Here is a 20,030-nt window from a genome sequence, read left to right as displayed (position 1 = left end):
CCAGCAAGGGCTCTGCCGAAGGCTGCGCTCTGCCTCGCTGCGGCAGGAGGGGACTGGCCCGTGGGACGGGGCTGGCAGAGGGTGCAGCAGCACCCGCTGCCTCCAGCCACGGGAAGGCCCTGGACAAGGCTGAAGTGGAGCTGAAGCTGCTGCGTGCCCAGGTAAAACCTCCCTCCCTCTCCAGCTTTTTCCCCTCGCTGTCCCTTCTCAGCATCCCCCTTGCTGTTGTACCTCCCGAATCGATGCTGGTTGTGAAGTACGGTGACTCTCAGGTTAAACGCTTAAAATGAGTGTATGCAAGGAAGCGTGGCTTGCGTGGGGTCCTTCAAAAGCTGGTGGACAAGTGCGTGAGGGTTTGAACCAGGGCTGCCTGGCACAGCACGGGGACACCTGCAAAGGCTGCCGGCAGGGTGGGAGATGCCACCATCACTTGGCCGAGCACTGCTCCTGTCCCCAGGGCCGACCTCTCTCAGCTGTGGGCATGTGTTAGAAAACAACCAGGTAGGTTTAATTTGTAGCCAGAGGAATTGGATTACTTGCTTCTTGTGTTTGCTTTTTATTACCGTGAGGGGATGGCAACTACCTTGCAATGTTAGATTCAGGGTGCTGGATCTTTCTGGAAGTTTAAAAGTATATGCAGGAGGAGAGGAGGTACCCTCGTTGCCCTGTGGCCCAGCTGTCCTGGTCAGGAGTTGTCCCAGCCAGCATGGGCAGAGCATAACGTGAGCAGAAACAGTGTCAACCAGGTCTGAGCTCCCCCAGCCTTCGGAGAGGAGGAGGGAGGCTTGCAGCTGGGGTTTTGTTCCAAGCTCTCGCATTAAACATTCAAGGATGGCAGAGGGATGGGAGGGGAGGGTGCGGGTTGGCATGCAGCATGCACATGTGACTGGAGGAGGAGACTTGTCTCAATGAAATGATGACCAGGGAAGATGGAGCAGGGCAGAGGTTTCCCCATGGTTCACAGCTGCCTGAGGAGGAGCTGAGAGTTCGTTGTAATCTATGAAACAGCTTCTGCCTCTTTGACCAATACCCAAAGAATTTCAGCTCAAATACTTCTGGCTGCTGCAATTCCCACGCGTTGTTTCACCCTAGGGATGCACTCCTACGTACAGCTAACCACGACTTGGACAGGCAAACCCTCCCCGTCTTCTCCATGTCGGAGGCTGCTGGACCACATCACCTGGGCGAAGACTAGGAGCCCTGGAGCACCGCGCTCCCTCCTCTTACCTTTATATGTTTCAATAGGAGCCACTGGGCCAGAGTCCGATTTGAGCCGGATGAGTTTTGAGCTCTTTGAGGATGCTTAAGAAAAATCAGAGACACGCTTTTTCTCGCCGCTTAGCACCGCTCCGCATCCTACCCTACCGCGAGCAGCTCTGCTACGAGAACAATGCCAAGCCAAGCCAAGAACACCGCTCTGGCAGCACCGGCATCTATTTCTGCACCAGACAGCTGGTAGCTGCTAAATTTCTCCTCTTCTTCTCCCCTCCTCAAAGTTTGATGCATGAAAAACTCAATGCACCGCGCTATTGCAATGCGCAGAGCCAGAGCTGAGGCAGAGGAGCTGCTCACACATCCCCCCGTTACGCACGTTCGGTGGCACGAATTGGGTTATTCAGGATAAGGATCTACAAGTCTAAACAGCTTAAAAAAACCTACTGGCCATGGCCTCAGTTTGATGGAGGTCACGCCAACCGGCACCCAAAAAGCTGCTAGGAGAACAGCTAAGAGCACAAATGCTACGGAGGTGGTATCTGGCAGGGCTTGCTACAGGGTCCTGCCGAGCACGCGCCGCTCCAGGCCAGCGTGTCCCTGCCAGCAGCACATACCTGGCTTCTTCCCGTGCCTCTTGCCTGCAGAGTGTGCTGTGCGCCCTGCTTTGCTCTTCGGAGCCGCTACGCGAGAGGATAAAACACATCTGAGTGCTGCGGTGGGGAGAGGGCTCCCAGGGCCAGCCCAGCACGGTTGGGCTAGGATAATCCCTCAGGGTAAGGGGCTGCCCCGGCTGGGACGGTGCTTCCTCGGGGCTGTGCTGCCAGCCGGACCCCTGTCCCACACAGAACGGCCGGGGCACTGGGGGTAAAGGCCATCGCTTCCAAATCGAGCTGATGGGGTTTGGTGCCTGGGGGTTTTGTGCTTTGGTAACCCCAGTAAGAAGCAAGGTTGAGCAGTGCTGAGATCCCACAGGGTGTTTAGGAACGGGTCCCACTGGTTTTTGTGGCGTGCAAGCCCTTGCACAGTGCTGTGGTGCTCAGGGAGGAGCTGGGTGGGCATTGCCAGCTACATCCCACCAGTGCTGGTCACATCCCCACGGTGACAGCGATGGCAGGAGGTGGCCGTGCTCCCCACCCCCAGGGCTCAGCCATGGTCAGAGCAGGCCCACTCCTGCCTCTGATGCCATTTGTGAGGCTGCTGTGGCATCAGGGCCTCCTCGGGTCTCCATGGCTTCCCATGGTGGGCTGGCACGGTGTCCAGACCCTCCTCCACCAACATGGCCTCTCCAGCCTCCATGGCCATGACAGGCCACCATTGTGCCCAGGCCCTGCTCTGCCATCATGGCCTCCTCCATCCCCTGGCACGATGGCTGAGCATGGAACACAGCAGCCTCTCCTCACAGGCACTCAGCAGCAGACCAGCACAGCGCAGGGGGACCAGGGCCTGTTGTCCCCACCATAAGGGAAGTGGGGCAGCCCAGAGGGGAAGAAGCAGCTCAATGGGTCCCCAGGGTGCTCCAAAGCCCCACATCTCTGCAGTGGGTGCTGCAGGTGGCCCTGGGAGCCATATCCCTGTGTAGAAGACACCACGGTTGTGCCTATCCCTCATGAGGAGGGGGCCATGGCCGTGAGGAGGCTCTACAGGGTGTTGGGAGCAGGGTGATCTGCTAAAGAGGCTTGGCCCTGTTGGGCCAGAGCAGCCAATCAGCCCAATTAATCTTGCCCAATTAATCTTGGCCAGGGGAAGGTGTGTGCCCCTTGCCCCACGGCAAGAAACCCCTTCCCAAAGCAGCTGAGGTGCCCATGGGCTCTCCTGGGGCCCAGGGACACGTCTACAGCCATCCCAGCCCCAAACACATCTCCAAAAAGATCTCCATGGGGCTGGATGAGCAGAACTGAGCTGAGGTGGACCCTCTGAGTAGCAGAGCAGGTTGTACGATGGTGGGTCACGCCGAGGACGGGTGGGTTGTCCTGGCCTACGGGCACTGCGGGAGAAACCTGTCCTGGTCTGTCCTTGGGGACGGGCATGGCCTTACCTCGAATGTTCTTGGGAGGGTCTGGTGACTTCGGCTTGGGTCCAAGTGCTGCTGTGTTTGGTGGGCGCTGAACAGCTTATGGTGGCATCAGTTAGAGAGAACATCAGATTTAATACAGATCCCCCTCTTGTTTGCTTAAAAAGGTGGCAAAGGGACACTGGAAGCTCTAGGCAGGTATCTAGGGTGGGTTGGTGGAGCCATATCTGGTTGAGGATGTGTTGAAGCAGGAATGAGAGACAAAGTCTCCTGGAAATTAGAGCCTTTAAGTGTGAAGAGAGACAGAAAAAGTACCCCTAAGGGGAGGGCATGGGAGTTGCTGGATGGGTGAGTGTTGGCATGTGGTCGTTACATTGCCCAAGCACGGAGAGAAGCTAAATCTGCAGACCACTGTCAAGACTCAGAAGCTGCCCTTGTTCAGCACAGACTGTCAGCATCACCTGGCACTGATGCCCATGGTGTAGGCCTATTATCGAATACAGCTTTGCCTCTCTTTGAGGTGAGAGACAGGCCCAAAAGCACAACAATTCCAAAGAGCCTCAATTTCAACACTTTCTGCCCCCCAGTTGAGTATTTCCAAACACTGGTTTGTGTCCTGGGCCCAGCTTCTGCACTGGAAGGGATGCTAACGTCTACGGCTGGAGTGAGCTACAGGCATCTCAGATGGGAAACAGGAGCTGAGCATCAACGGGCAACTGCCGAAGCGTCTGTGCTGGTGGGAACCCTGAGGAGGAGAAGCTTCAGCCTCAACAGCCAGCGTGAAGCCTCCCAAGGCTCCCACCAGGAGCAGCTCACCTTAGGCAGTCACACAGGAGATCCGAAGCAAGGAAATACATAAGAAGGCATCTACGCTATAAACCACACAGACCCATCCATTTACAAAGTTATTCTGCTCTACAAACAGACTTCAGCCTTGGGAGACGACAGGATTTCCATGATCCTCTCTGTTCACCCCAGCAGCAAGCTGTGAACAATCTCTTCTACCACTTGCCATCCTCATCTTTCATGTATACGACTAAACCCTGAGGCTCAATCCAGCCTCACCAGATTCCCACCTGCGTGTCGGGCACAGACAAACCCTGAGCTTTGTCCCAGGCAGGAGGCAGAGAGAGATGCATGGAAAACAGAGATGCAGAACGAGAAACTAAAGCGTTCGCCGAGCGTTGGGAGCTGGTACTCACTGGCAGGACCCAGCTCAGCCACGTCTCCTACCTTCTGCTCCTGGGCCAGCCTTGGCCGGGGGAGAGCCCACTTGCAGCGGGGCAGCCGCCGACAAGCCGATGTAGTCTTGCAGTGATCAAAGGGGAAAGCTGTGTTACCGGCTGTGCTGGCAACCAGCGAGGAGCTTTGCAGCGCTCTGATGGAGGGCCAGAGCTCTGGAGGACAAACCCGACCCAACCCTGTGCCGCGCAGGTTTTCATGCCTTGCCCGCTCGATGCAAGTGCTGCTGCTGGCATTGGGCAGCTGGTGCGTCCTCGGGCGCTGGAGGGGCCGGGCAGCCCTTGCGATGCAAAGGGCAGGAGGGCAGGGGTGTGCTGAGCTGCCCGTTCTCAGCCCGGCTGGACGCACGGCGTTTTGCTCGTGTGTTTGCATAAGGACCTCAGCGACTGATCTGCAGCCCTCTCTGCTTGGCAATAATGGAACTGAGAATTCGCATAGGTGTCTTATGATGGAGGCACGAAGTCCTGGTTTCCAACCCAAACTTCTAGGCCCTCCTTCAGGCTCTGCTCGTCCCTCAGAAATATCAATTAAAGAATTTGCAAGCCACTGCAGAGAAGTTAAACCAGCAGGAAATGTATAGATCACTTGTTTGATTTCCCTGCAAACCTCACCCCCACTGGCTCTATACCCCTCCCAGTCTCCTCAATATTGGTAACAATCTTCAGGTTTGCTAGAAAACAAACCAAGGAATAAAATTTTAAAAGCCATATTATTAATTTCAAGCTCCAGTTGGGTAACATAAGGAGGAGGAGGAAAAAAAAAATCTCGATCCTTGCCAAGTTTCAAAGGACAAACCCGAGTAGGAGAGAAATGTGATTTCCCAGCCTCGTCAAGGGGATGATAAACAATGCAGAATTAAAAAAAAAAGATTTTTTTTTTTTTTTTAATGACAAGCTGTAAGAGAAGGTGATAGACATTGTCCTTTTCAGCTGGAAAGTGGAAACCAATTGATATTAATATGGTGTTAAAGAGAATATGAAAAAAGCCCTGTGCAAATTGGCAAGGGTTTAATTAGAGTCACAATAAAAAACAGCCCTGAAGGCATTTTGCTTTTTAGTCATTCACATACACCTCCACTCAATCGCATTTACAGAGCCAGGAAAATTATTAATGCTCATTATCCTGAGAACCTTTCCCTTGTAGCTCTGGGACATTAATGGACAGTTTTACATTTCAGGAGGGGGAGAGAGATGTTTCACCCCCAGACCCAGTTCATACAACTAGGAAACACTGGGCAGCTCTTATCTTGGGGGCTTGTATCAGTGATAAAAATCACTGGTCTTGGTGGGTTTCTGGGGAAGTAGAATAAATTGACCCAAGAAGTCATGCTTTACAGCAAAAACCATCAGGGGAAACAGCACAGGAGTAGTGGAGAAGGACTCTGAAAAAGTCCTTCTCAAAACACTAACATGGGGTCCCGTTTCTGCAGGACCTACACAAAGCCAGGCTTTTGGTGCTCTCTTTCTGCTGGAGCTCTTAACCATCAAGCAGGGCTCAGGTTGTTTTTTTTTTCCCCAGAGGTGAACTGGCACTGCTGAAACTGCTACAAACCAGGGGGGGAAATGGAAGCAGAAGAAAAAATTGCTTATTTTGAACGTGGGAAAAATGTAACAAATGGCAAGGAAGAATTTGACAGGCTTCAAGGAATGTTTCGAAATAACAGAACTGCAGAAGGCAAATGAGAATAGCACTTAATTCATCCTCCTTAGGGTAACTCTGCGATTTCCCTTCCTTCTACCCATTTTGGCAGCCTTGACTGCCTTCAGACCACAGACCGTGCCCATAAACTCATTCTTCTCCTCCCTCTCACGGAGGCGACCGAGCACAAAAGCATCCTACGAACATGACCACAGCTCCACCTTGACCACGGAAAACACCACGAGCAGCCAAAGGAAGCAGATGTCTAGCAGATCCACGCAACCCAGAGACAACCCAAATCTAATCTACTCCTCTAGCCTACGTGCTACGTTGCTTTCTGCTTTGCCGCTACCCACTAGTGTGCGGAGGCATGAAGGAGAAGGGAAAAACACATCGGTCTGGCTTTAAATACCTGGTTTTTTCTGTGTTTCTCTCACAGGCACAGGGGCAGCGAACTCGGAGGCTGGTCTGATGATGCTTGCTTATGGTGGGAAGCAGAAATTCAAAGGGCAGAAGACAGTGTGTAAATTAGAGGGTGAAACAGCACAGGGACGGGGCAGAGCCCTAACAGGACTTTTTTTTTTAACTGTCTGGCTGGCTGAGCTTTAAAGCAAGGAGGGATTCATTTAATGCTTCTAAAATTCAGAAGGGAGGTAATGACAGAGTACCCCACTTTGGGACTCTGACCGGGCCTGGGGTTATTGCGTCTCCTGCGAACAGGTGCCCTACCCGGAGCTCGAAGGGTCACCTCTTCAGCAAGGCGTTTTCCCTGAGCCCCAGGCGAGTTACCTTCACAGTCCCCTGGGGATGTCACGGTACTTAAAGAAGTACTTGACATTTTGCAGGACTGGAGGGGGAGGAAGGTCTCCGGTCAAAAACAGATCAGAATTAGGCTGTGCCTTGATTCCCTATTGCTGGTCAAAGGCACATAATGGACCTTTGGCATCAAACCCAGCACGCTGCCCACATAAGAGAGCAGGTCCCTGAGCTGCTGGGTGGCCCTAACTACCTTCTTATTTGGAGCAGCCTCTCCAGGAGCTGTCTCCATCCCCAGGCACACCATTCTGGGGTTGGAGCTGGCTGTGCAGAAACACGGATGGGGGTCTGGATGGGGGCGAGGAGCTCTGAGCTCAGCCCTGACCATATCAAGCCAGAGATGCGGCGGCTGGACTGCGATGTATTTATTTATTTTGTCCCTTGCCATCAGTTAATGAAAGCATTATGAAAACATTTTCTCTGCCCAGGAAGCAGGTTTTGGAGAAGGAATAAACCCCGAGGTGCATGACGTCTCCCAGCTCCCTCAGAGCAGTTTGGCAGGAGAGACTACCCCCGCCACCCCCCAACCCCACACAGATGCTGTCCTGCCCGCCCCAGATATACGACACAAGATCGACACTAAACACACCACCCACGCGTATACAGCACTTGCAAAAAAATAGGCCTAAAATGTTGCTAAAGGTGAGCATGGATAAAAATCAAATGACCCCAAGAGTGTGGTGTAGATGTAGACGTGATCTTGTCTCTGTTGGGGCCACGGTGATGATGTGAGCTCTGGGCAGGGGTGGTGGATGAACCTCCTCCTGCACACGTGGGACATGGACCGGGGTGAGGAGCACTTCTAAACAGACAAGAGACTTGCGCTCTTTTGCCCAGGGTCATTCCAACTCCATGGAAGTTGGAGCTAATCCCTCAGCTTCCTGATTAACTACTCAAGCAGGGTACTTCCATGAATATATCTATATTTGCATAAACATGCAATCAAGTTTCCTCATCCCTTTGACTGGCTTCTGGCAGCTCCCCCAGACAGACTGTTACTAACATACTGTGGGTGTAAAACGTCCTCCTGGGAAATATCAGGCCCAGAAAGCATGGCAAGGGGAGGAATGCGTGTCTAATTCCCCCATGAGAAGCTTAAAAAAAAAGTCCTGCTGTTAAGTTTTATCTGCTCATTTCCAAAAGACAAGTGAAAACGCTGTCTCCTTGTTCACGGGGGAAGGGAGGAGGAACCCGCAGAAAAAGGACAAAAGTTTTCCTCCACGGGGTGATTTTAGAAATTAGGAAAGGGTGTTTCTGGCGCGTGTGCGAGCTCCAGCCCCGCACGCGCCCTGCCTGCTCGTACAGCGGCCGCCTGGGGAATGTCGGAGTGCGGCTCTGCCCTAGGAAAACTGCCCTTGAGCAGCCAGCCCACATCACATCCTTGAGCCCGGCCAGCGGGACTTGATGCAGGATTGGGAGAGCCAGCAAGGACAAAGCCAGCTTCTCCCTTGAACCGAAGTCCCGTCCCTGCGGGCTGCTCTGGGTCTGCCGACGGGTGGCAGGAGGTGGGGTACAATTCCCCTTCCTTCCAGCCAGGCAAGACTGGGTACGTGGTTTAATTTTACGGTGGGACAGTAAAGCCTTCATTGCTTTCCTGCCCTGCCTTGTGATGGGAGCTGGAAGAGAGCATCTCTTGCAGCCGTGCCGGCCCTGTGCAGGACAACGTTGCCAAGTGGCTCTAGGAGGGATGGATTTTGAAAACCTTTTCTTTTTAAAAAAACAAAATTGAGAGAAAAAAGGGACAAGCGTTGTTTTCCCTGCATCCAGTCCTGGCTTCACTTCTCGCTGCCCTGATGATAACAGAGCAACAGCAGAGTGAGATCAGCCGGTGAGGGGGGATGTCAACCCATGGCGTGGTTGTCTCTTGGCTTTGAGGTGGACCTGTTGTGGCTGGCTCCCTGCTTGCTCCTAGCTCATGTTACACGTTGAAGTATCCTCGGACTGAATAGAGAGAAAGGCAAACCAGGACTGCCCAGAGGCTGGGGGATGTGAACAGAATCAGGGTGATTTTTATCCATGTGCCTTTATCATCCTACAGAGCAGATAACCAGGGCCACCAACACGGCAGCCCCACGCGCCACCGGAAGAGCCGCGATGGGAAGCAGCCGAAAAGAGGAGCCCGGCGGCAGAGTCCTGGCCCTCCGAGCGAGGCAGGGAGCGTGGCACCCACCTGGCTGGGTGGTGGTGGCAGGTAGGGGGGTGCTGGTGGTGGTGGTGGTGGTGGGTGTTGTTGTGGTGGTCGTTTTTGCGGTGGTGGTTTTTGCGGTGGTGACCCGCTGCGGTCGCTCATATGCTAGCAAGCAAAGAGAAGAGGTGGAAGGCACTTACTGGCGGGGAACGGAGGGTTTCCTTCCCAGCCCGCACGCCCGTAAGGGCTGCTGGGGCTGAACTGGTGACCGATTTCTCAGCACAGTTACAACTGGGGCACTGAGAGGATTAAGGCGATGGCAGCTCGATGACGCTGGATGCAGCCAGCACGTGTGTACGTGCAGGGGCCGGAGGCTGTGGCTGTATCAGCTTATTCTGTTGGTGCAGATATTGGCTTAAATACTTACAGTTCTATCATAAACTAATTGCCAATTAAGCTGAAAAGGGGAAATGAAAGCCTGCCTGGACAGAGATGGGGTGAAGAGCAGGCGGGAGGTGCAGAGGAGCCCCCAGCCCGCCCTGCCGGGAGCTGGGCTTCTGCTGCCCGATGTCTACGTGCCAGCCGGCAGCACCCTGCCTGCCCCGGCTCCAGAAACACCATTCCCTTCTGCCACCCCCCAGGCAGCAAACCACCCGGCACCATCAAAACCAACCTGTACCATTGGCATGTATTAATTTCCACCTGCACCCTTCGTTCAGCAGAGCAAATTAATTGATGGCTTAACGTCAGCAAGCCCCCGGAGCTGAGCGGGAGCGATCCCGGGTGCGGTGCCCATCCCACTGCGCTCGCCACAACAGCCTGAACTAAAATAACACTCGGAACACAAATTCCTACTTAACTTACACCTGCTGCCCTCCTGTCCTTGTTTGTCCCACTGCTTCATGCAGATTATCGTGCTTAATTTCATAATAGCCCTGAGCTAGTTTAAATACTTAATTTAGGTCACTTCTAGTCTCCAATGTAGGCTAAATAATCTCTCCTTAACTGGCCTTGGACACAAATCCCTCCTGTCCACCTCCTGCGCACCGCTCCCAGCACCCCCCAGCTTCTCCCTAGCAGAAGAATGTGATGGGAAACATTTTCCAGTGAAACAAAGGTAGCGCTGAGAATGCTGAGCTCCTTTAAGGGGGGAAAAAAGAGTTAACAAAATGGTGTTGACCAGAAAAGCAAAGAATATTTTGGACTGTTAAAACATGTAATTTTTTAAGATCCTGAATTACTTAAGGGAGACTTTTAATTTTTATTTGAAATTTTTAACTATTTAAATTTGCTTAAAATCTAAATATGGCTCATTTACCCAGAAAAACTGTCCTCCACTTTTCAATTAGGTGCATTTTTCTTAATTGCATTTGCATTTCTCTGAAACTATTTCTCCTCCAATTCTTTCCACTTGCCTGCAAACCAAAGAATTCATTATTCATTCAGCTCTCCGATTTATTTCTTCTGGAGGGTAATTCCGAGCCACAACATTCAAACCCAGGCTTCTGCTTATCCAAAACTCAAGGCACTTTGACATCAAACGACCTCCAGCTTTGTTAAATAAGGAGTCCTACCATACCATCAATCTTTCAATAGAAATCCCCGCTGAGCTCTACTGTCTTTGCTGCCTACACTTCATAGACATATGTTCATATACATACACATGTACATGGAGATGTACACACGCTCTCTATATTTTTTTTTATCGATAGCCCAAGGTGACCCAGACTGGATGCTATGCCAAATAATTCAAACCCAGCTCCTTCTCAGAGCAGAAGTCTGCAATACTGGGAGGGAAAAGTTCACAGCAAGCACTGGTGGTTTTGAAGAGTCTTTTTTTATTTCCTTTCCGGCTGCCATTCTAACGAACCTCATGGGGGGAAACCGTGCCAGAGGAAGAGGCAAAATGAGGCTACTGAAGTCAAAGGAAGAAAATATAAGACTCTCTGACAGGACAGAAAATGAGGCATAATTAGGGAAGACTTATTGCCTGGAAAATGATAATGGACAGAAAATAACAAATTTTTTTTTTCCTAGTGACATCCACAAGGACCATGCACCGAGGTGTTAAATGCCAGCATTTCAGTTATGTTTTTACTTACTGCCAAAGGCTGAGCCTGCAGCTGCACCTAGAAAAAACAAGAAGAAGCCCGGTCACTGGAAGCAGGACGCCATCAGCTCTGGTACCAGCAGAAGATCAAACAGATACACAACACGGGACCGCACAGCAATTAATTAGCAGGGGTCTTGCTCATAGGCATATCAGTTTGCTGCAACATCTTAAAAGCTGCTTTTGTCAAACCACAGAGGCAACCAGACAGTGCTGTCTGGGGTCTTGGCACCTCAAGCCTTTCACCTGGGGAAGAAAAACCCCAGGTGGGGTCCTTGCTGATGGGTTTTCTGTTAATGATTTCCTTGACGTACCGTTAAAGCCCAGCAAAGGACAAGCACATCTCCTGAGGTTCACTGGGCTAAGTACAAGCTGTAGGCTCTAAACCAGGTTGTTGCACCTGGGGCAGTTCTCCGTGAGTGAGAAGGGTTGAACACCCTTCCCTCTGCAGCACTTGCTCAACAGGATGCTGCAAAGCCACCGGCTTCAAACCCGCCAGTCGAAGGGCATCCAAGGGACCTGGCTTTTGGCACCAGGAGACTAATGTCCATGGTCCTCTCTACTGTAACAAGCGGATGAATCATGGAAAGTCTCAGCTTTGCATGAACATAAAGCACAAGACCAGAGATGGAAGAAGCAGGACCACCAAGAAGAGAGGACTTCAGAGAAATGCCTCTGTGGCAGAGGAAGAGGATGATGTTGATGGGAGAGGAGGAAGCAACAGAGAGAGAGTCGGGGTGGGGGGGAGGAAGAAGAATGAGTGACAGATGGGAAGAGAGATGAATGGGAGAAGAAAGAGCAGAGGAGAGAGAGAAATAGGAAGAGACACAAGGAATGGAGGGGAGGGAAAGAGAGAGAACAGCATGTCTGTGCCTGTCAACACCAGAAACTCTCCCAGGCTCCTTTGAAGCAATGCAGCCGCTTGGTGGGAGCTGACAAGCTCGTTCCCTTTCAAAGAACCTGCTCGTCTACCAGCCCTGGCACACACAAAACATTCCCGTCACGGCCTTCGGAGCCTGACTTTCAGCTTTGATCATCTTAAAGCACATAAATCTTTCAAAAAATTTGGGGGGAGGGAGGGAAAAGATTCTCTTTGGTAATGCTCAAAGCTGCTGCTTGAAAGGCTGGAGTGGCTACTGCGGCTCCGTGACATTTAAACAAGTCTGCTAATGTGGACTGGACAGAAACCCAGGAGAAACTGGCCCATCTGTGATGTTTCCTGCCCCAATTCCCCTGCTCGAACGATGGTGGGTATGCATCCTTCATCTCGTCTGCGCGCCTTTGCTTCTGTCAGTGCCTTGCTCCAGCAGGCAATTGGCTGAGACTGGAGCTGCGCAGAGGGACCGCAGCTGGCAGCGCTTGCCTGAAATACCGACATACACAGACGGGATCCAGAAAGCAATCCAGAAAGCAACCTGCACTCCCGCAGCTGAGCAATGCCAGCGCTGAGCCCATGAACTACTTGACAGCCAGAGCTCTACGGTGGCTAAATAATGTCTTCTTCAAAGGACAGTAATTTGCACTGCCACAAAGCCATGGACCTATATCTTGGCCCAAGGTCATCCTTCCTATTCTTGACCACCATTTGGACTCATCACTCGTCTACCAGTAGCCAACAAATCACCTCCGCATCCACCTCTCTCATTCTTCTGTGTACCACGACACCGGTAAATACCCGCTTCCCTTTCAAAAGCTGAGCATCCTGCACTGATTCGAGATGGTGAAGGACAAAATGAGAATCCGCTCCCCTCTGTGGGCGTTGTGCAGCCCAAGGTGGGAGTGCGGCCAGGGCTGGCTCGCTGCAGGTTACTTACATGCGTTGGGGGACCCGTTGGGGAGAGGCAGGTAGGATCCTGCTCGCCAGGACCTGGAGCGAAAGTTCTTCTTGCACTTGCCGCAGTCCTGCCCTGTGGTGTTGTGCTCGCACTCGCACTGAAGGCTGCCCTCTTTGAAGGTGCACAGGTTAGCGTGGAGGTTGCATTTACACCTGGAAGAAGAAGACAGGAGAAGAGCTGTCAGGTATTACTGCAACTCCTCCTTGCCCCTGGCGTAGTGCTGTCCATGTGCATAAAAACGTGGAGGTGAAGTTGGGCCAGTTAACCCTTTCCTGTTCCTTCTGCAGGATTTTTTCACTGAACTCAGCTGTTTTCCCCAGGTATCTGGTGCTGGGGGGTTACGATGTCCACGTCCTTGCCCGAGGTGGATCTGCAGTCTCTATTCCAAGATGAAAGACACTTTACTCCCACCATCCGACTGCAGGAGCACAGATCATTTAATGGTAAGTCAACATCTCCAGCTGAGACTCCAGCAAGGAGTCACACACTTCTTTTCAGAAATCGGAGCAATTAGCTCAGATGTAGGCATTTACTTGGAGGCAGAGAGGACAGTCTCGAGCTTTAGATGGAGAAGCATAGCTAACGCTGGTGGGACTCAGCCCCTTGACCCCTGCGCAGCGTGCTAAAGTCAAGAGCGTTTTCTCCTGTGGTGCGAAGTTGCACAACACAAACCCTTTTCCCTATGTGCAGCGCAGCCCCAGCCTGCTGTGACCAAAATAAGACAGAGAACAAGTCACCATCAGAATCTGCCTTTTAGTCCCTGCCTCACCAGAGAAGGCAACAATGAAAAACACTATTCAGCAATTTGCAAACATTAACAAACTTTTAATGAGCTGTAGTGCAGTATGCAGGGAATAATTATCTCTGTGCACAATAATTCCTGTTGCTCAGACTCCGGAGGTGACTTGCACAGAGCACGGAGGCTGAGCCCATAACTCAGACGTGGCTCTAGTGACTCCCGGGCCCGAGCTCAGGCCATCAGACAGAGACTTTGGGGACCGAAATTTCTCATTTCATTCCAGACAGTGGGTCCCTAGCACACAGCCCGCTGGGTTTTCACTGCTTCGTGCAATAATTTACACTCTCAGAAGCAGAACCATTAGAAAACAGTAATGCTGTGGCTTATGCGAATGGGTAGAGAAGTCTGACCAGGCAGTGCTTTGTTTTACTGGGCTCTGTCTGTGCTGGGATAAACAACCTGGATTAGGCTGGGAGCTGGGAGCTGGTCCCTCCCTGCTGCCGGCGCCGCACATGCCCACCAGCTCCTGGTGCCTCCCCCCGTCTCCCTTGGAGCCCCCAAAGATGCTCCCCAGCCGCCTGCCTGACCTGCTGAGGCTGCCTTTGCTGTGCTCCTCCTCACGCGTGGCTGGATAAGCTGACCTCATGTGTGATTTTTTTTTTTTCTCCCCCTCCCCTCCTTGTCCTTAATTCGAGCAAACCCCGCTCAGAGGCTAAGCATAAGCTGGATGAACAGCCTCTCTCCCCGTCTTACAATTCTGCCTTGTCTCTGACCAAGCAGCGGAGGGAATATTGCAGTCTCTAAAAGGGAGGAAGGAAGAAAATGTGGTCCATGGAGCAGAGGCAGACACACTCCGCATGCTCCACTTGAATCTGTCCGTTAGCGAGAGCAGGAGATGCCATGTCACGGCTGAAAGCACTAACAGCCTCCGAGCATCAGTGCTCTGGGAGCAAGCTGTGAATCCGGGCATCCGGGGGAGGGAAGCGGCTTTGGCCGGTACCTACACACGAGGGATGCTGTATTTCAGCCGCTCCGTGTCCCCTCTGCCTCTGGTGAGGAAGGATTTTGGCTGAGCCATCCCGGCCCTTTGGCAGAGGCGATGCCCAGCCCTGGGGTGCTGCGGAGCCTGACTCTGAATTATTCAGCGTCCACCCAGCGCGGCCTCCTTCTCGCGCTTCAAAATGAGCAGACGGGGGGAAAGCAGGTCAGAGCCTCACCGCTGCCGCTCTGGGCCCAGCCTGAATCAGAGCAACAGCTTCTGGCTGGGAGCTGCAGCTCTCCTCCCTCCCACCGCCGGCGGGAGCGAGGGGATGGGAGCCCGCTCCAGGGTGCAACCTTAAAATCCAGCCAAGGGGGAGTTTAAGACCCCCAGGGGAGGGGGTACAAGGAAGGCAGTGCCTGGGCCTCCCCTTGTTTTCTCTGAAGTCTGGGATGACATGGAGGTCATGTCCTCGTCCCCACCAGTCTCGCAGTGAGGACATCAGCCCTGGGTGACCACCACCTGGTCCCCCGCGGCATCCTCCATCACCCCTTCTGCCCGTAGCACATCCTTGCTCCTGGCATCCCCCGCCGAGGGCCAAGCAGCCATTTCGGGGTGCTTCTGCTGGCTCCAAGCTGCTGCCCTACAGGAGGGTGAAACCTGCTCGCCGTTAATTTGGCTTCGGGAGCAGGATCCAGCCTTCTCGCTATCGGGAGAGCAAGGCACGGATGCGTGCGGGAGGCAGTCAGACACGCCTGCTCGTACACACACGCCGCTCGCTTGCTGCTGAGGAGGGCTGGGAGCCGAGCACCAGCTCCCGGGGTGGCCCCCCGCTGCCTCCTGCCCCTGCAAAGGCACCCGCACGCTGCCCTGCCAGCGGGATGGGGACGGGGTGGGGGCTCATGGGCGTCCCCCAGCCACTGCACGTAGGGGTGATGGAGCACTGCTCTTCCCAGAGAAGACCCTCACTTCCTAATTGGTGTAACCAAGGAAAATTAAATAAAACGAAAGCAGAGGCAGCCGGTCACCCTGCCTGCCTGCACCTGGGTCACTTATATTTCTCGCTGTTCAGGCCTTCGCCACTGTGCAAAAGTTTTGTTATCCAAAGGATCAATTTTACCGGGGAATTGCTTTCTGAATTCGACCTTTGAGGATCATCAATCTAAGCAGAGAACTGTAACCCCAGCAAGCTGACCCCGCAACACAGCACTTTTCAGCCCAATCAATCAGGCTGCATTATTTAATAGCGAACAGCCAAGCTCCTTCAGCCAGCCCCGATTGCCAACCCCATTTTGTGTGAAGGTTTCTGCATCCGGGCCTCCCTGCTGCTCGTGCTTGGCGGCTCGGCTTTAACCCCTTCTTCAGGCTTCTCTGCCTCCTCCTCTGGGCCGGCAGCCCAAGGACGTGCGCTTGCTGACGGTCTGTGCACAACGTCGTTCCCCAGCCAAGATCCAGCTGGTGGAGACTGGAATAAATGACATTAGCCCAGTCTCCTGGGTGGGAGCTGCTAGTCCTGCTTGCCTCGGCTCATCTTCCTCGGGCGGCCAGCCATCGTAGGAAAGAGAGGATGAAGGGAAAGGTTAGGAGCTACTTAGCAATGAGGCTTAAATAGCAGCAGTGGGGCAGCCACCTGCGCTGCGTCCTGCAGAAGGCAGCGATGGCCCCGCTCCAGTCCCGGGGCTGCTCCAGCAAAGGGCTGGTTGCAATGTGGTCTCTTCGGCTCCGGAGGTGATCTGAAGAGCTGGGAGTGTTTCTCCTCTCTAGCTCATGGGTCAAGGCTAGCGGTGACGGCGCTATTTCCCGGTGAGCATTCAGAGCCCACGTAGGATGCAGCCGTGGTGGGGAGCAGCCCCAGCGCACACCCAGCAGGAGCTACAGCACCCACGGGCACCCTCCAGGGCCTGGGGACACCCAAGTCCTGCACCGGGCTGTTAGTAGGTGCTCATAACTGCGTTTTGCATTAAACAGAAACTGGCTCACGCTGTTCCTCAGCAAAAGTTGCTGGAGCAATGATTGGCCCAATGCATTACCGTTTGCGCTACGGGGTATTTATGAGTTTATTTTAGTGCAGGTCGTTCAGCTGCTGCCTTCCCTCAGAGTGGTGCAGTGTGGTCTGACGCTGCCAATGCCTCCACCAGGGAACATCACGGAGCTTGGAGCGCCAAGGAAAGTTTACAGGAAAGTGTCCTTTTTTTTTTTTTTTTCCTCTTTTTCTTTTTTTTTACAGCCATAAAGAACAGTTTGCCGTCCCTGCATTTCTCCAAGTCAGCATCCTGGAGGTCACAGCAGCGAGGTGTCTGGTGCCAAGCCCGTGTGCGAGGGAAGGAGATGCCAGTGTGCAGGCTTTGAAATGGGGTGCAGCCGGGGGTGAGTGCCGCAAACCTGCAGGAGCCACACTGGGAGTGGGAAAGCAGCCCCTGTCCCTGAGCTTTCATTAATAATAACTTTTGAAATAATTTTAAAAAGCCACCCCAGCCCTTTGCTTTCCTTCCAAGGATCCTTATGTGGTTTACAACCTCTTTTCTCTCCGTAACCCCACTTGCAGAGCAGGGAAGTAAGGCAGAGGAAGAAAAAGAGCATCTCTTCATCCCTTTCCCCCCCTGCGGGGCTGAGCCAGACAGATCTTGGGGTGCTGGCACCTCCTGTTCGGGCCTGACGCCGTGACCCCACTTCTGTGCTGGGTAGGGCTGAAGGAACCTTTCGCTGGTTGGAGACCCAGAGAGCTGCTCCACCCCCATACACCTCTCACCCAGCTCCCACCATGGCCCAATCCTGCCTTGCCCTGAGCTCCTTAAAAAAGAGCCTGGATGAGGACATGGGGCAACAGAAGTCCACTACAGTGGGACACCACCTCCCTTCCAAGTCTCCTTCCAGTCCAGCCTGTGCTCTCATCTCCACCCTGTGCTCGCCATGAAGATGCTACTGCACGGCCGCATGGCCCCATGGATGCTGTGGAGACCTGGTCCCCTTCTGCTGGCTCCCAGGCCACCGGGCTCCTGTTTTCCCCCCCCATCACCGGCTTGGCAGTGGTGCCCCCCCTGCTCCCTTTCCGCTCGCCCGAGCTGGCGTTGGGGAGCGGCAGTGCACAGCGGAGAGCTGCTAATGACTGCCGTCCAAAGGAAGGCTTGTGATAGCTTTCCCCCGAATTGTTTGCTCTCTCTGTAATTGATGAGCCTTTAATGAGTCTCATGGGACGATGTGTTTGAAGGGAGCTCTTTCCTCTCCATCCCCGAGGAAAATGATGTTTCAACTGATCTTGGCTCTCGGGGAAACATGAATAACTCTTCTCCATCTCTCTATTGTCATCCCCAGCCGTTGCTCGCAGCACGCTCCAGCAGCTGCCTGGCCATGGCTTACCCACTTTTTCCCTGTTCCTTTGCAACTGTTTTGGCAGCTCAGCAAAAGCAGGGAGCAAATCTTTTGGGCAAAGCATAACAGGCGCTGAGCTTGGATTGTTTCTGGCCCATCTGTGTGTGCAGAAGCAGGTAAAAATAGCTTCTAATGCACCGTCCCTTTGTGGAGAGCAGTTATATCAGGATTCGCCTTGCTGGGAGATCACTCCAGCAGAGGTTCGCTATTGCCAGTGGCCGAAGTGCTGAAAGGGCTGAAGAAGGCGTTGGCGGCTCATTCATCCCAGGAGCAGGACTGGGAGCATAACTGAGCCTGTGGTCCCGGAGCTGAAGGGGGAGGAAAAGCCATTTTAACACGTTTTTTCCTTCCACTTGAACCAGGGAGAGAGGCTTCTGGGTTTCACTGCTTTTCACAGAGCCAAAAAACTGAAAAAAAAACCCTGGGTTAGGTCAGAGGGACATGTTGTGAGTGTTTTTTTTCCTTTGCGGGTTTTCATATTTGGTTGTGTGGTAGGGACGGATGAGTTCTCCCAGCAGGAAGGAACCCTCCTTACTGCCCTTCGAAATTATTTGAGGTTTGGTTACAAAGAGGAGACAATTTAAAAGATGCCAAAGTGGAGAGCATGCTAGCTGGCTGTTCCCATTCGAGAGGCTATTTATTTTAAATAAGTTGACACTCACCAGCTGTCAAGATCCTGCTGACTGGTGGAACATTATTTACATTCAAAGCTGTCTTAAAAAGCAAACACGAAACCAAACTTCCCCATTAGGGGGTCAGGCAACAGAAGGGAGGAAGGGTGAAGAGGACATCACACGGATACGTGAACATAAATATTTGCAGAGTAATGTGTATAAATGCTCTTGGTCTTTCTCCTGGAATGCAATAATGCCTGCAATTGAGTTCATTGGCCAAATTGAATTTGGGCTCCTGTAGAAGTCTCTTTATATTAAGTGCTTTAACATACATCACCTTCTCAGTCTATCGATGAAATTCTATTATCCGCTCAGGGCCGGACGCAACTGGGCAACAAAATCGGAGGGGAAATAAAAACCTTCACAAACCGAAGCCAGGAGCAGGTAATAGGACCTTGGGCATCCGTCTCCGGCTATTGACAAAGTGTCACGAGTGTCTGGGGGAAGGAGGAGCTCTCCGGGTTTCTCACTAACTCCCTCCCTCCCGCTCAGCAAGTTTCCCCTCCATCTTGCTGCAGTGGGAGTACAAACCTTTACGAGACTCAAGGAAAGCCAAGCAAACAGTTGCTGCTCATTAACTTAATTTAACTATATGACCAAGAGCACAATTTTGCTTGAACTCAAGCTAATTCCAGCCTGGAGGAATGCCAGGGAAATTCAGCCATCCAGCTCTCGGGGGCTGCCCAGCACGGAGACGAGGACGGGCCGAGGAACGCGGCGCACCGTTGGCGCAGCCTTGGCCGTCCTTGACACGAGGATGCTGTTACCTCCTGGGACCCGAAGTCTGGCTGCCAGGAGCTGCGGGGGCAGGAGCGGGGCCAGGCGCAGGCAGTGCTCGCCCCGGTTGTCATGGTCTTCCCAAAGCTGCGGAGCTCGGGCGGAGCCTGGCCGCGGGCTGCAGGGGCGCTGGGCTAGTTCTCAGGGGATGTTTGGGTGAGCCCATGGCTATTTTGGGGGTGATGCTCTGGCACTGGGGCTGGGCAAGCTCAGCTGGGGAAGCCCATGCTCTCACAGATCATCTACCCCAGGTCGCTGCCTGTCCCGCTTTGTGAAGCAGCGGTGGTGCAGCCGGCAGGTCCCACCCTGCTCCTCAGGGAAAGGTGCTCAACGGGGGCATCGGTCATGGCACAAAATCTAAGACCCTCAAAAAGAGACTGTTCCACGGACCAAACCTGCTTCTTTCCTCCCTTTTAGAAACTGCTTTGTTGGAGAAGTCAAGATTGGCTGGAGGCTCTCCAACGACTTCATCCAGAAGGAGGAGTGTCCAAGCAGGG

The 20,030-nt window shown here is 53.1% G+C and overlaps 1 protein-coding gene across 1 annotated transcript in view; it reads right to left on the bottom strand.

The window, feature by feature from the left end:
- The window catches only part of NTNG2 (netrin G2), a 49,411-nt gene that overhangs the window by 2,744 nt on the left and 26,637 nt on the right, over window positions 1–20,030 (bottom strand). The window contains exons 3-4 of the mRNA XM_075170606.1: window positions 12,975–13,147; window positions 11,153–11,179 (exon numbers count right to left, since the gene is read on the bottom strand). Coding sequence (XP_075026707.1) covers window positions 11,153–11,179; window positions 12,975–13,147 — 200 coding nt within the window. The remainder of the gene's footprint in view (window positions 1–11,152; window positions 11,180–12,974; window positions 13,148–20,030) is intronic.

This window comes from Calonectris borealis, chromosome 21, assembly GCF_964195595.1.
Source record: "Calonectris borealis chromosome 21, bCalBor7.hap1.2, whole genome shotgun sequence".
Taxonomy (NCBI): Eukaryota; Metazoa; Chordata; class Aves; order Procellariiformes; family Procellariidae; genus Calonectris; species Calonectris borealis.
Note: the sequence above shows the minus strand (reverse complement) of the source record. Positions and strands in the feature narration are given on the sequence as shown.